The sequence below is a fragment of the Carcharodon carcharias genome, chromosome 28 (genome assembly GCF_017639515.1).
Source record: "Carcharodon carcharias isolate sCarCar2 chromosome 28, sCarCar2.pri, whole genome shotgun sequence".
Classification (NCBI taxonomy): Eukaryota; Metazoa; Chordata; class Chondrichthyes; order Lamniformes; family Lamnidae; genus Carcharodon; species Carcharodon carcharias.
In genome coordinates this window covers 25,339,237-25,354,247 of record NC_054494.1, presented here as the reverse complement: position 1 = coordinate 25,354,247, position 15,011 = coordinate 25,339,237, and the positions used below count along the sequence as shown (strand labels likewise).

Sequence of the window (15,011 nt, the reverse complement as noted above, 5' to 3'; positions counted from 1 at the left end):
TTACCACTACAGTGGGTCATCAAATATCCATTTTACAATCTCAGCAATCAGAATATATTGACGTTAATCCTAGAATATGGAAACAGAATGCCTTTGGCATTCTCTATAACAATGTATAAATCATGTGCATTGTTAAATATTGAGCTCAGAGGTAGACATATATTGGGAGGGTCAGTATGTGTAAGTATATCATCTTAAAAAGAGTCGGGCATTAATATTTATAGTTAAACTTCTAATTGCTCGGAGGTTTATGTAAGTGTTTGAATAATCTTTTCTGAATTCCACCAAAATATCTGACCACTTAGGAATGGGATTTCTGTGAGCTTATAAATGTCTGAAATTAAATCAAATATTAAAGTCTCTTGAGTTGAAATGTTTAAAATGGAAAAGATAAACACTCTGCCAAAACACATGGCATTCAGTTAATGCTATGCCACAAAGGTTACTTAACATTGTGCATTCTGCAGCTTGTCAGAAAAATATACCAAATTAATTGAAAAGGAACTAAGAGCATTCCAAAATAATGTTTACTTTGGTGCAATGCCTCATCCTCATATATCCATAATGTTAAATTTTATTTTTAACAATTTCTCCAACAACAGCTCCATCTTCAGACTGATTTACAATCCTTTTCTAATTTGCACAACTCAGCAGGCTCCATTTTATTCCTGAGCTTGAGTTTTTGAAAATAGTGCTGATATTGTAGTCATGTTCCACATAAACACACTTTCTTAGATGAAAGATCAAATCTACACATGTTGCAAGCTTTACCTTCTTTTTAAACTAAGTTGTGCATTGCTAATTATACATTGCTCCTCTTAAACAAAGAACAAAAGTTCCACAATCTTTTATAAAACAGGTGAAATGCAATACATCAAAGGGACTGAAACAGAAAATAGAATATAGATCATCATCATTTATTTGCAACATACAGAACAGTCATTGTAAATGTTTTAGTAACTTAAGGCTGGGAGTCAAAAGCAGTACGTGCATATTCAAGTGTTACTATAAACTACCAGTACATTCATTCTAACCTCTTGTTTGTACATGGCACAATGTTTCTAGAGTGGAAATAATTTGATATACAAATTGGATCGACAGCTTCTCTTTGCCTTCAGTTCATGTTCCAACAATTGTTCTATAAACAGTTGTATTTTATTTATTTAAATTTTCCATCCATTTCAATGGGTTCCATTTTCTGTCCTGTCAGGAAGGACCAGATCCCTCCTCTGTAGTTTGGGTTCCCTAGAGCATAGACGAAGGCATTGGCTACAGGGGATGTCTTTGCAAGGATTGCAGGAAGCTGCCGAAACAAGGGTAAATGGAAAGTGTATTATAGTGACGTTAGTTTTATAAGTTCATCAAACTGAGTAATTGAAACAGCAAATATCTAGTGATCCCCACGTGAATCAATAATCGCATTTCCACACCTCACCCAAACACAAAACTAATGTATTTTCCAGATTTCTTGTCAATTTTACTGCATCTCTAAACAAATGGCCAACATATAATTCTTTCTGTCTGTCTGTCTGTCTGTCTGTCCGTAATCAGCATAATTGAGAAATAAACTGAAAATCAAAGAAATTGCCCTGGTTTACTCTGAAATAAGTTAGTACGATTTGCATAATGTTAGCCCACCCCCTCCTTGTACAGCCGCCCTTCTCAATATAACACCAGCTATTGTCACTTACCATTCTCAGTTGTGGAGATAAGGCAGTAGCATTTTCAACAACAGCATACAGGCACAACAGGCTATAAGGTCCCCAGCAAATTAGTAGGGTTTTACAAGGCAATCCAGTATTAAACTGAGTGGAAACAAAACAAATGGAGTTACAATGATTCATGTCATGCAATAATTATATCACCACAATGCTAAACCACCAGGTCCCACTGGATTTTTTGTCTATTCTGTGTCTATGATATTCCCCAACCTTCTGATACCTTCTGCCTCTTTATTTATCAGAGATATGCCAATCCAAGCTTACAAAATCCCTACCCTAATCCATTATGCTTGGCTGGCCCTACAGCACTTTTCACTGCTTTAGTTTGCTGGCATTTTATCCTTTACCTACCCTTTAATAGTATTGATTCCTTGCTGGACTATGGTTCCATGAGTGTTAGTTCCTCTCTAGATCAATTTACTGAGCTTCCTAACACCCATCTATGGATTCCCCTAATGGTTCAGCTCGTCTACCTTGTGAGCAGCTAGGCTATACAGACAAGTAGCTCCCAAGTCAGATCTGCATTCAGATGGTTGATCTCAGAACAGTTATCACCAGAGATCTAACAGTTGGTCATGCTGGGCTATGTAGGGCAAAGTTGGCCAGCTCCCCACCTCTGATCATTATCCAATGGGCCCTGCTGGAACTGACCATTCATGCATATTGAGTGATGACAATATGATGACTGGACACATCTGAGATCACCTGCCAAAACTGGGCTATTAAATAGTAATCAGAAGTGAGATGATTTGGCTGATTTATTGTTTCCTTCTTTAGCTTGAGGCCAAAGAAGCGAATTGTAGTGTTCCTACCCTATCGGGTAACTAAACACAGACCAGGTATCAAATTACAGGTTTTCCCAGTCTGTATAGTTTACTTACCTTCTGGTTCAGAGATTTACCTATTCAGCCATGAGATCTATCACACCCTTGATGTTGTTTAAAATCACAATGAGTTTAAATGAGCAAATAAAGAGAAACTGTTTCCAGTGGCTGAAGGGTCACTAACCAGAGGCCATAGATTTAAGGAGATTGGCAAAAGAACCATAGACAACATGAGGAAAAACTGTTTTACAGAACGAATGGTTAGGATTCAGCATGCACTGCCTGATAGGGCGTTGGAAACAAATTCAATAGAAGTTCTCAAAAGGGAATTGGACAAGTATTTGAAAGAGAAAAATTGCATGGATGTGGGGAAGGGATAAGGGAGTGGGCTTTCTAGGTTGCTCTTGGATTAAGCCAATGCAGACTCAATGGGCCTTTTTATGTGCTGTACTTTTTTTTGATTCTATGATATTAGGCAGCTTCCATTTTGCTTTTGAGTGATGAAGGAAGGGTTATTCCAGCATTCTCAGGATCAGTGAAAGAAAGTTCTTCATAAGTAATAGAAATTACAAAACATGTGGTAGCTATTCCTCCTTCTTTCTGTGTTCCTTTTAATTCTTCCTTTGCAAATACTAATCCAACTGGCTTTGACAATGTTCCACATAGCCTTGATAGGCACTTGAAATCAGGCATTTTTTGTTCTAGTAACATCATGAAACAAATTTCTACTAAATTATTTCTCCCTTCTTAATGAGTTTTGCCCTCTTGTTACCTTTTCTCTAACAAGTTGAAGCCAATTTTCACTAGTTAGCACTTTTTGAATACCTCTATTGTATCTCCACTGTTCCAGTAGAAAATGCCCTAATTTTAAGCTTTTCTTCATAACTATTTTCTCATTTTGTGCTATCATTCTATTGAAGATCCACTATACCCATTTCTAAGGAAAATACTGTCAATGGCTTGAGATGTGCACAAAATAGAGTTTCAAATTGAAAGCTGCCCAGTCAAGATGGAGTCAGCAGTTGAACTGAATGCTGGGAAGTAGATAGCAAACAGAAACCATCAAGCCATAGTGTTTTTAGCCAATATTAAGCCATAAATATTCTAGATTAATAGCAACATGAATACTGTGTATGCAAATAGCCATTCCTTAGTGGCATCATTGTGAACATTATGTGGTGCAATGGGTAACGTTCCTGCCTCTGAGCCCAGGGTTTGAGTTCCACCCCAGGACTTGGTGGCAAGGAAGATGTGTTCATAGTGCAAACAACGAGGTTGAATATCAATCTGTAAATCCTTCCAATATACGCCAATGGCAGGCGGTATGAGCAGTAGAGATTCCTGGTCAGCTATGTGATGGGAAGAACATTGGAGCCTGACCATCATTATCCATAGCTCCAGACTACAACATGCATGTAAAAGTACTTGTTGCCACAGCAACTCGGATTCCCTGGGTGATCTGGAGCACACCGCCAGACCACTGGCATCATTAGCCACTTCAAAAATCAGACCCAAGGGAAGTACTTAGGGAGACATCGAATTGTCAAAATCATGTGGATATGCCGGGAGCAAAAACAATACACTAAGTTTCAAAATCCTCAAGAATCCATGTTCCATCAATTTAAAGACAGCCCTAGGGCTCTGGAGTGTTCTGACATCTATTGGAACCCTACCAAATGTTTCAGTCAGACTGTTTAATGAGATGTAGGAGCTTCTTTTTGAAACTAACGTATAAAAATAAAACATGGAATCTCTCCGGGAAATAGTATTAGACATTGTCAGACTGGCATCTATTCTAACCAGTCTCACTTTGCCAATGTAAAAATAGTAACAGAAGCAGTATTTATTTTTGTCTTTCTTAATTCTCTTATCTTCTCTTTGTTTGAAGGATACTCTTTTTGTTTTCTCCAGTCTCTTTCAAGACAGATACTCAAGACAAAGGCCTATCAAGACAGAGAGTAAGATTGTATCAGCATGCCAAAGGCAGAAATTACAGTTGTTTAACTGTACAATTATCTGAGACTAGGAAAGGTGGGAGGCGAGCCGGCTTGATCAGATAGAGCTCTTTTGGAAGGTGGTTAGCCTGATGAAAGATAACCCTCCTCAGAAGGGCTCATCAACATGAGACTCATGAAACTAACATATGTGTTCCAGGGAAGAAAGCAGATTGACTCAGTCACACTGCTCCTGAAGAGTGAACTTATTTTGCTAAGTAACTTTCTCCATTAATAACTGGCTATTCAAATTCAATACATTCCTGTTGCCTCTCTGAGTGAAGCTCACCATGTATTACCACCCCAATTAATTAATTAGAGGCAGTTTTGTGCAGTGAGTTTTAGAACAAAAGTATGGTACAGTAAAATCATGGAGCAGACAAGAAAATCAATATTGATCTGGAAGCGCATTGTTAGGACAATGAAAAGATCAAAGGATTTTCTGTTGCGTTCTTAATAAGATTATTTACCTTGACTTGACCAGTTTTCTTGAATTTATTTGCACACGATTGGTAAGAAGTTACCAAGATGAGAAGTGGGAGGACAAATTCGAATAATGCCATTGGAATGGAGAATAAGACAAAATTTCTGGAACAAAAAAAAATCAAGGTACAGACAATATTATATGTTGGACTCTGATTCATGCTTCATCTAGTAGAATGGACAGTTTTGCAGCACCTGCAGTTTATATTATTTGGTCAGTTTTCTTGTTTGTGAATATCTGCTGAGGGCAATGTGACTTCAAGAACTGTTCTCAAGACCAAATTGAAGACATCTACTCAGGAGTTAATGCTCAAAAAGAACAGGAGACTCTCCTCATTTAAACTAAATGTGCCTTATACTGTTAGTTTAGCATTAGTGTGAAGCAGTTTCTACTTCACATGGCACTACTAAATTGATAATGCAAATCTGGAATCAGGCCTGACCTGGAGTGGTTGTTTCACAGTGGTTCATGGACTCTAAATCCATCACGGTGTCAAACCCGGTTTGTAAGGTTGTCCTGGAGACTGTTGGACCCCCCACCATGACACTTTGTCAACCTACCTGCCCTTTGAAAGCAATGATTTCCCCTTGCTGTTCTAAGGATTTAAATTTGCACCTGTTCCAAGAGAACTTTTCCACCGTACTACAACTTACCTTTATAAAGTGCCTCTAATGTAGAAAGAGATTTTAAGGAGCTTCACGGGTGGAAAATGGAAGTTGAGCCAGAGAAGGAAAGATTAGGTGAGGTGAGCAAAAGCTTGGCTGAATAGATGGTTTGTATGGAGGATCTTATAGGAGGAAGGGGAGATTGAGAAACAGAGAGAGATATCAACATTGTAAGCTTGAGTTTCTGAAGGCACAGCTGCCAATTATGCAGCAAAGTGAGGAAAGAGTAACACACAAGAGGCCAGTGTCAGAGAGATGGAGAGTATGGGGAGTGGTAGAGCTAGAGGAGGCTGCAGCAACAGGATGAGGTGAGGCCTTGGATGAAGTCAAGGATTTTAGATTTAAGATATTGGGAGACAATGTAGATGAGTGAGACAGGCTTGATGGGTCTTAGTCTGGGACATGATACCTGCATCACAGTTTTAAATGGAATAGACAAGGTAACTGCAGATTAATACTTCAAATGGCACCAAGAAACTATGACAAAGGCACATGAAGAGAAATGAGTGAAAAATATATTTCTTTATTCTTTCATGAGATGTGGGTGTCGCTGGCTGGGCTAGTATTTATTGCCCATCGATAATTGCCCTTGAGAAGGTAGCGGTGAGCTGCCTTCTTGAACCACTGCAGTCCATGTGGTATAGGTACACCCACAGAACTGTTAGGAAGGGGATTCCAGGATTTTGACCAGTGACAGTGAAGGAACAGCAATATATTTCCAAGTTGGGATGGTGTGCAGCTTGGAGGGGAACTTTCAGGTAGTGGTGTTCCCATGTATCTGCTGCCCTTGTCCTTCTAGATGGTAGGGGTCGTGGGTTTGGAAGGTGCCGTTGAAGGAGCCTTGGTGAGTTGCTCCAGTGTACCTTGTAGATGGTACACACTGCTGACACTGTGCGTTGGTGATGGAGGGAGTGGATGTTTAAGGTGGTGGATGGGGTGCCAATCAAGCAGGCTACTTCCTCCTGGATAGTGTTGAGTTTCTCGATTGCTGTTGGAGTTGCACTCCTCCAGGCAAGTGGAGAATATTCCATCACACTCCTGACTTGTACCTTGGAGATGGTGGACAGGCTTTGGGGATTCAGGAGGTGAGTTACTCACCACAGAATTCCCAGCCTCTGACCTGCTCTTGTAGCCACATTTAGAATAGATGTTAAGATAACCTACTTTAGTCAGAGAACAATTGGATGCCAGGATGGGAGAATTAGTGTACTGAACAAATACGCTTTGAAGGGCTGAATTACCTTGATTCACTATTGGTTTTTATGTTTTAGTGACAGCGGGATGATCAGACACTGAAAAACTCTAAACACTCATAATATCCAAACACACCCATGGATTAACAGAGCCTGCATTCAGATAAACTTCACTGAATTACACATCACAATGACTCAACATTATAATAAAAAGTTAGTGCACTGAAGAGCAGAAAAGTACAGCAATGAGGACATTTATATATTTAGGCAGTGCTCTCAGCCTAAAGCATGTGACATATTGAGGTTATGGAAGCAGGTTAGCATGCACCAGCAGCCTTTGGCTGAGTTTCAGGTCATACCTCCTTTTATTTTTCTCAAGTCTTTTGTGAAAAAGAAAGCTTAATTTAGTGCAGGCATTAGAGACCATGGTGCAGGATGGCCCACAATGATAAGTGGGGATTACTGACTGTTTTAAGAAAAAGGCCTCCACAAACCAAACTTGATAAACCTCGAGATAAAAATGAAAAACTGCGGATGCTGGAAATCCAAAGCAAAAACAGAATTACCTGGAAAAACTCAGCAGGTCTGGCAGCATCGGCGGAGAAGAAAAGAGTTGACGTTTCGAGTCCTCATGACCCTTCAACAGAACTAGGATGCTGCCAGACCTGCTGAGTTTTTCCAGGTAATTTTGATAAACCTCGTCTGCCTTTAAGGAACATTTCAAATTTCAGAGCATCTGGAAGCCTATGGGATTTTCATGAAATTTGAAACCTTGTACTTCCTGACTAGTATTGCTAAGTACACATCAGGCAAAGTGTAAGCCTCAGCCAGTAACATCTGGTGTTTGAAGTGCTATGGTACTTCAGGCATTAATTGCATTAATGGTCCAATAGGTTGTGCTCATGAGAAGCTAAAACTGCTTCTCTTTGACAATAATTACCTAGTACAATGGGCGGGCGACTATAGTGGTATTAATGGTTTCAGTTTCAGGGTACCACATTTCAAGGGTACATTACTCAGTTGTTACATTGTTATACTAGTAACCCAGAGCAAAATATTGTGTGTAGATGCCCAAAATCTGAAAACAAAATAGAAAATGACCTAAAACGCCATCTCCAGTTTTTCTGTTTTCATTTTAGTAAAATCCAGAGGCCAAGATCATCACCCCAAGAAAATGAGTTAAATTTCACCACCTCAGGCTTTGATCTCAGTTCAAAAAAATCTAAAGATAAAAAGATGATGCCAGCAAAATGACTTCGAAACTGTTAAGATTGTCATTATCAAACTAGTTTTTTTTTAAAATGTCTTTTAAGGATGAAAACCCAGGGGAAGATTTACCCCTCTGGTTTTGAGAGCCCGAATGGGTCAAATGGGGGGGTCAGAAGTCTGCAGTGTTGGGGGAATAGTCACTCATCTGTGATTTTTCCCCAGTTGGCCAATTAATTACTAGGGGGTGGGCTCTTGAAGGCGGAGGGCCAATAGGAGGCTCTCCAGCACTGAATAAGCAACAGGCTTCCTTTTCAGGTAAGGAGAAGAGAGGGCACCTCAAGATGGACTTTTTTTAACTTCAAAACGAAAAATCCCTTTAGCAGCCAGGCCACTGTTGTGTAGCGGGAGCCCTTTGACATGTCAGTCAGCAGCTGTAGCTGAAGTCAGGCAGGCAGGGAGGGCCTCAAACCCGTAAGAAGTGCTGGCCCTTGGGCTGCCGCTGGGTGGATGCCTCTAGGCAGCTGGCCCATTCCCCGACATCTCAGGTGGACCTGGAGACTGACTGGAAAATCCCAGTCTGTAATAGGCCTGTAAAGCAGGGTGTGGTGCTGCCGGAGTGCTGCTCCGATACCTCCAGCTGTTGCAAACGGTTCCAAACACTGGAGCCTGGGGGCTAGGGGAACCTGGGCTCAGGGTTTTAAACTGAGTTTTCTTCATCCACGCTGAACAGCCAGAGCTTGGAGCCTGGCAAACCAACTGAGAAAGAAACCGGAATGTACGGTTCCAGTTTTTTGAAGCTGGTCTTTCAGGTCAATTTCCACTTGTTGCTGGGCTACTACTGAGGAGGTTGGGGGGGTTGGGGGGGTGGTGGTGGTGGGGGGTTGGTGGTGATGGGGGTGGTGGTTGGTGAGTGCGGAAGGACGGGGTTGGAGGGGTGGGTGGTGGTGGAGGGGGGAGTAGGAATTATTATTTGGTTCCATAAATGTCAACTCTACAATGAACTAAATCACAGATGAATTAAATGTTTTCTATAATTATCTCTAAAGTATTGACAGAATTTATGTTTAAAACTTTTTGTTCTGGAAAAGTGCACAGTAAAGACTTGAAATGGAAGACTTTTAGAATGTTTGTCCTTTTAAACACATTTTAAACTACAGATGAGCTATTCCCAGTAGTTAACTATTTTTGAGACAACTGGGCCATTTATTTATTGAGTCATTCTTTTGAATTTGCTCAGACTATTAAACCAAGGAGTAGGAATCTGCAAACATTGCCAGCACTGTCCTCTTCTCAATTTCAATTTGCAATTGGGTGGCACTAGAAAAGAACAGTTACAAAGGGTCCCAAACCGGATAAACTACATGAACAAAAGTCATAACGAAGGACACAAAAAATCGTAGTTCTGAAGTCACTGTCGTTATTAATACAAAGTTTATTAATATAAATCAAACATTATATCAACACTGAAAACAATTCCTGCACCCACTGCCAGGTCTTATCTCATGCTGTGTCATGCTAGGAGGAAATCCCTTTTGCACTTGTTCTGATGTCTTGGCGTTTTGTTGTGCAGCAGTAATGTGTTAATTGAGCAATATCCAAATGGGGGGAGAGCTACAACAATTAGAATGTATAATTGTCCAAAATAAGCATCAAGAGTACAAGTGTCAGCAACCGGGGACCTGAATGCAATTTTCGTTTTTCAAGCAATTAGGGAATATTGATTACCAAAAATATATAGACTACGGTGCCAAGTAACAAACAACTTGTATATGTCCTGAAGGTGGTGGGAGGAAGATGCAGCTACTTAACCTCATGTTTAAACCAGTGTCCTTACACTTCTTGCGCACACTTTTCCCAGGCAATTTTCCACTCTGGTCCAAAAGTTACATGCGCTCTGGGGTTGACCAGAAAAAGTTTTTGTGAGCGTCCTAATTGGTGATGAAGTTTCACAGGGGTGGGGGCGGTTCAGCAGGGCAGAGAAAATGAACCTCACTCCCTACTTTTCAGTATTCCAAATTCTAGAATTTTCCGGGCAACTCTAATCGGATGCATTTTGTTTTTTTATTTAAAAAAATAATTTACTGGACTGAGTATTTAATGACAGAAAGAATAATAACAGTTCAATGGAACTGTTTCACTTTCCCTCCTAATACCACCGTCAAAGCAATGAGTGATAAACATGAAAAGCTTGTTCAGGTAAGGCCTTGTAACAAGAACAAGGATTTACCACTTATGTTTCATGGGTGCTGAGTCCTGTATTAAGGCGGGGAAACTGCACTCACTGTGTAGGGAGGACTGGTTATCATCTTTCATTACTATGGCTCTCTTTGCATTGAAAGTAATCTTTGAGTGCCATATACTGCATTTGTCTGATCACTGAGTGAGTGTTACGTGACTGACTGACTACATGGCCAAAATCAGGCAGTTCTGGAGATCCGTTCAGGCACTTAAGTCCATTCCTGGAACTTGTTTTGGTCAGTCTGATACTGAGATGTTTCCTTTAAGCATGTTATTAAAAGCTTAGCTTAGCCTGGCACTGATTTGCTGTTAACTGTTGCATCTCTCAAACATTTTCCAGTACTGTACTTAGGAAGGTCATGGACCTGAAGCCATTCTGTTTCTCCCTGCACAGATGCTTCCAAACCTGCTGAGGATTTGCAGCATTTTCTGTTTTCTAACATATTCAGAATTGCGGCATCTATTTTGCACTTGTGTTTTTCTTTGTTGTTGGCTCTGGTGTTATTAAGGGTGAAAGTTAGCTCAAAGGGGAACAACACTTTGCACTGATCTTCTTGTACTTTGTTTATTCAGTGAATGATGAATCCTATTATCTGAGGATTCACCATGGGGCTCTTGCTTAGTGACAGTTTCTCAGCCCTAACTCCTGACTGTAAGAGTCATGCCCTATTTTTAAATGCACCCTCCCAGAGGCTGCTCCACAGCCCCAGACCAGTAACCTGGGGAAACTGGTCAAAATCTACCCCCTTCCTCCCTCACCCTGACCATTTCTGCCCCCCTCCACTCCCACCCTTCCTCCACTCTCCTCCCCGCACAAATCCTCCATATACTTCTTCACCTCCCTCCAAATCCTTCCCCTACCCTATTCCTCCCCCTGACTCATTCCTCTCCTGCCCTGCATTCTTTATTTCCCCCCTTCCATGCCCCATTCTCCTTCCTCTATCCCCTCCCCTATTCCCTCCCTCATACCCCCACATTAATTTCCATCTGCCATGTGTCGCCATTCCACCACCCTGTACATATCCTCTTGAAGTTTATCACTATTCTCCTCACAGTTCACAATATTTCTAAATCTTGCATCATCTTCAAATTTTGAAATTGTGGCCAGTAGATCCTGGTTTAGGTTATTAATGTAAATCAAGAAAAGCAGTGGCCCCTCTGTATACTATCCCCCAGTCAGAAGTAAGTAAAGTTTTCTGTAATTCATGTTTTTAATAGGCTTGACTTAAATAATTAAATTGTTTCATAATGAAATTCTAGTATGCTAAAGACTAATGATTCAAAATACCACATGATCCGAAATAAAATGCCGATCGGCTCTCATATTTTTCACTTAAAAAGCATATGTTTTCTTATGTTTGGGGACTCAAATGATTAATATATAAGAAAACAGTGTAATAGTAGATTTAGAAATGATATGGCCAACACATTTTCTTAGAGCTTCTGCACCTCAAAATTTGGCACAACACTCCTGCTTTAAATAGCCTTAATTGGCTAATGTGTGGTTAGCCCTGCCATTCCTCATTCTGTATCTTGGGCAGGATTGGTGCCGGCCGGCAGCATGAAAATCTGTACCTTCCCATTTCCATGCTTCCTCCCCATCAGGGCCTGAAAGTCTAGCCCCTGGTCTCCTTATCTGATCTGGCCTAAACGTGGCCTAAATGCCATATGGCTGACTCTTACCTGCTCTCCAAAGTGGCCTAGCAAACCACTCAGCTCTAGCAAATCATTACAAAGAAGGCATCCCACCACCACTTTCTCAGGGCAGTTAGGGATTGCCAATATAAACGCTGGCCTTGCCAGCGAGAGCCAGATCCTGAGGATGAATTACATATTGTAAAAAAATCACATACACACCTGTCACCAGAGTAGTCCAAAGTGCAGCAAGTTCTCAATGGTTCGTAGTTATATTTACCCCACCCCAACAATGGCATAGTAGCCCAGAATCCAGCAAATCCCCAGACAATCGATAGAACAGTTACTGTACTCCTCCATTGTAGTCTTGACCCTAAAATATAAGTTTAATGCATGGACGTCAATTCATAGATCAATGGTTCTTTGTCTCCAATGTGTGAACATTTAAAATAAACCAACTCACACCATTGAGATTATCAATTAGAATTTTTGTAGTTAATTTACAAAAATATGTTAACTTTAATATCATAGTTTGCTCAATTTTCAAGCCACGGGCCAGCTATTGTCATAATTCAGATACATCAAGGTAAAGTATCAGAGCCCAATGGCTCAGTGACTTTAATCACCCATCAGCTGAGTAACACACCAAAATGGCCCCAGGTTTGATCCCTGATGGGTTAGGTACAGGGAGGTTAGCTAGGATTCTTCTTTTTCTAGCAAAAGTCCATAAGTGAACAGTTTCGGGTTGACCATGATACCTTCCCTGTAATTAAGCGGCTTGCAATGGCTTTACCACCAGGGTTCGCTGGGGAATGTGAACATTGGTAGCTGTGGAGTTAAGAGTCCAGCGATCAATCATCATCCTCGGGCTAAAGGAGGAGAATAGTAGCAATGTAAAAATGAAATCAGCTTTAGTGCTCAGCGGAGTTCAAGAAGGGGATTATTTTCTGCAGCTCCTTACATAACTGAACAGCATTCAGACTGTTAGAAATCCCATTGCTTGTAATATTTTGTTAAGGGAGAAACTAAGTGGAACTTATATTTTCTTGGCTAAAATAAATAAACAGATTATTCAAACAACGATCAGCTTCACAGTGTACTATTGACAGTCTTTCTCTACTCCTTAATTCGCTCACAAAGACTGAATTCTAATGAGGCTCTCGGTGACTGCTGCTTTAAAGGGAAACTGGCCACAACATCAACAGGCTTCAAGTGGATTAGGCATTCTTTGTTCTGCTTCACATTTTCCAGCTTGTTCACATCCCTGACATTCAGATAAATAAACTTGCTTGTTTTCCTGTGATTTCAGTGAGGCACATGAGATGGTTAAGCAAGTCGTCACCTGCAAATGTTTTCTTTACAGTTTGAGGTTTCCCATGCTTTCCTTAATCTAAATTTTTTGGTCAAATGTAATGCCTATTTTTTTAAGTTTCAAAATTTCCAGAGCTTTCCCCCCACAAATTTATTTGGGAAAATGCAAACTGAAAATAATTTAAAGTCAAACATACCCCCATGCTTTGTGTTGAATAGTTAGCTTGAAGTTACTTACTGCTGCAGCTCAGGTGGTATCTGTCCCAGGCAATGGCTGCACATGCATTAATGCTGGCCAGGGATGCTAGAAATCCGTGGAAACCATGAATCTGGCAACCTTCAGATCCATAAGGCCAGTGCCTATGAGAGAAGCAGGCAAGATAAGTATGAATGTCTAGGGAAGATCAAAATTAGATACCCTAAATATATGATAGTCACTAATAAATCCCATTGCAAATTCAGAAGAAATGTACTTGTCCAGGAAGTGGTTAGAATGTGGAACATGCTACCAGTAGCCAGTAATGTGGATGCATTTAAGGGAAAGTTAGATAAACACGAGGAGAAGAAAGGAATAGAAAGTTATGTGAATTGGCTGAGATGAAGTAGGGTGGGAAAAGGCCAGTGTGGAATAACACTGGTATAAACCAGTTGAGCCCAATGACCTTTTTCTGTGTTATATACTATATGTAATTCTTGAAACCAAATTGAAAGATTGATTACCACGTTTACCTTAGAAAGGTTGAGAAAGCAGCTACGAATGCATTCAAGCAAATTCCAGAGTCGGATACAGCCAAGCTGGCTATTAGAAGATTACTTGGTGTCCGGACTTCTTTTATCTTGTAAAAGGACAAAATTGTTATCGCATTCAGGAGTAGTCCAAGGAGAGCTGTGGGGCAGATCAGAGAAATCTGAGAATGGATTCAAATAGCAAAACACAAGATCCTGTTATTCATTCAGACTGGATCACGCAGATGTAGTCACTTTTTTCTTGCGAAGCAGGACCTAATTCAGACTACTGCAGGACATATGCATCTTTAAACCTAACTGAAATCTGAAGAACTGATCCAAACCTTATATCATTCACCAAATGCGGGTTGTTTGCAGCTAAAATATACGTGTCAAGTAGACCCAAACATACACTTCCGAAAATCCCATTGGAGACTTGGGAGTGTCCTCGGCCGCACTCCGTGCTGACACAAAAGTTGTGGAAGGTAAACACCCTTTCTCTCCCGAAACACACAATCACACAGTCATACACACATTACATTGACTTATATAACCCTAAAGTATTCCCACTTGTTTATACGCTCACATGCATATAAATATGCTTACACACATAAATGCTCTGGCGCCTTGCACTGTCTTTGTGAATGAATGGAATATTCATAAATAATAGCGGGAACCGAAGGCAAAAGCAATCGATCGAGTGTACATTTACGTACATCACTTATACTGGCTTCCATGAAACTAAACAATCAGAAATGAACCTACACAACTTACCTTCCAGTAATAGAACGGCCCCCAATGCAAACACTTCCAGGTCACTGAATCCCTCAATTAATGGTTTGGTAGTTGTCATCTTTACACTCTGCTGCGGCAAGAAGCTGATTGTTCTCTTTAACACTGCTTACGAAGAATACAGTCGCTTCTTAAAGGATTATTCAAGCACGGATAGGTGCCAGTCGTTTACGTAACCCTGGGAGAGAGGGGAGGGTTAGCAATCTTGAAGAGTGTCCC

The 15,011-nt window shown here is 40.6% G+C and overlaps 1 protein-coding gene across 2 annotated transcripts; it reads right to left on the bottom strand.

The window, feature by feature from the left end:
- Window positions 1–929: 929 nt before the first annotated feature.
- Window positions 930–14,959, bottom strand: rgra (retinal G protein coupled receptor a). Of its 2 annotated transcripts, none has more exons than XM_041176481.1 (7): window positions 14,775–14,959; window positions 14,004–14,160; window positions 13,513–13,634; window positions 12,186–12,336; window positions 5,010–5,127; window positions 1,692–1,805; window positions 930–1,303 (listed from the first exon to the last, which is right to left on the bottom strand). In XM_041176481.1, exons 1-7 carry the CDS (start codon window positions 14,851–14,853, stop codon window positions 1,160–1,162), a joined length of 885 nt encoding a protein of 294 aa, XP_041032415.1. In that variant the 5' UTR covers window positions 14,854–14,959; the 3' UTR covers window positions 930–1,159. The 2 variants fall into 2 exon arrangements, with proteins under 2 accessions (XP_041032415.1, XP_041032417.1); XM_041176483.1 differs by lacking the exon at window positions 14,775–14,959 and adding an exon at window positions 14,607–14,700.
- Between the last annotated feature and the right edge of the window lie 52 nt (window positions 14,960–15,011).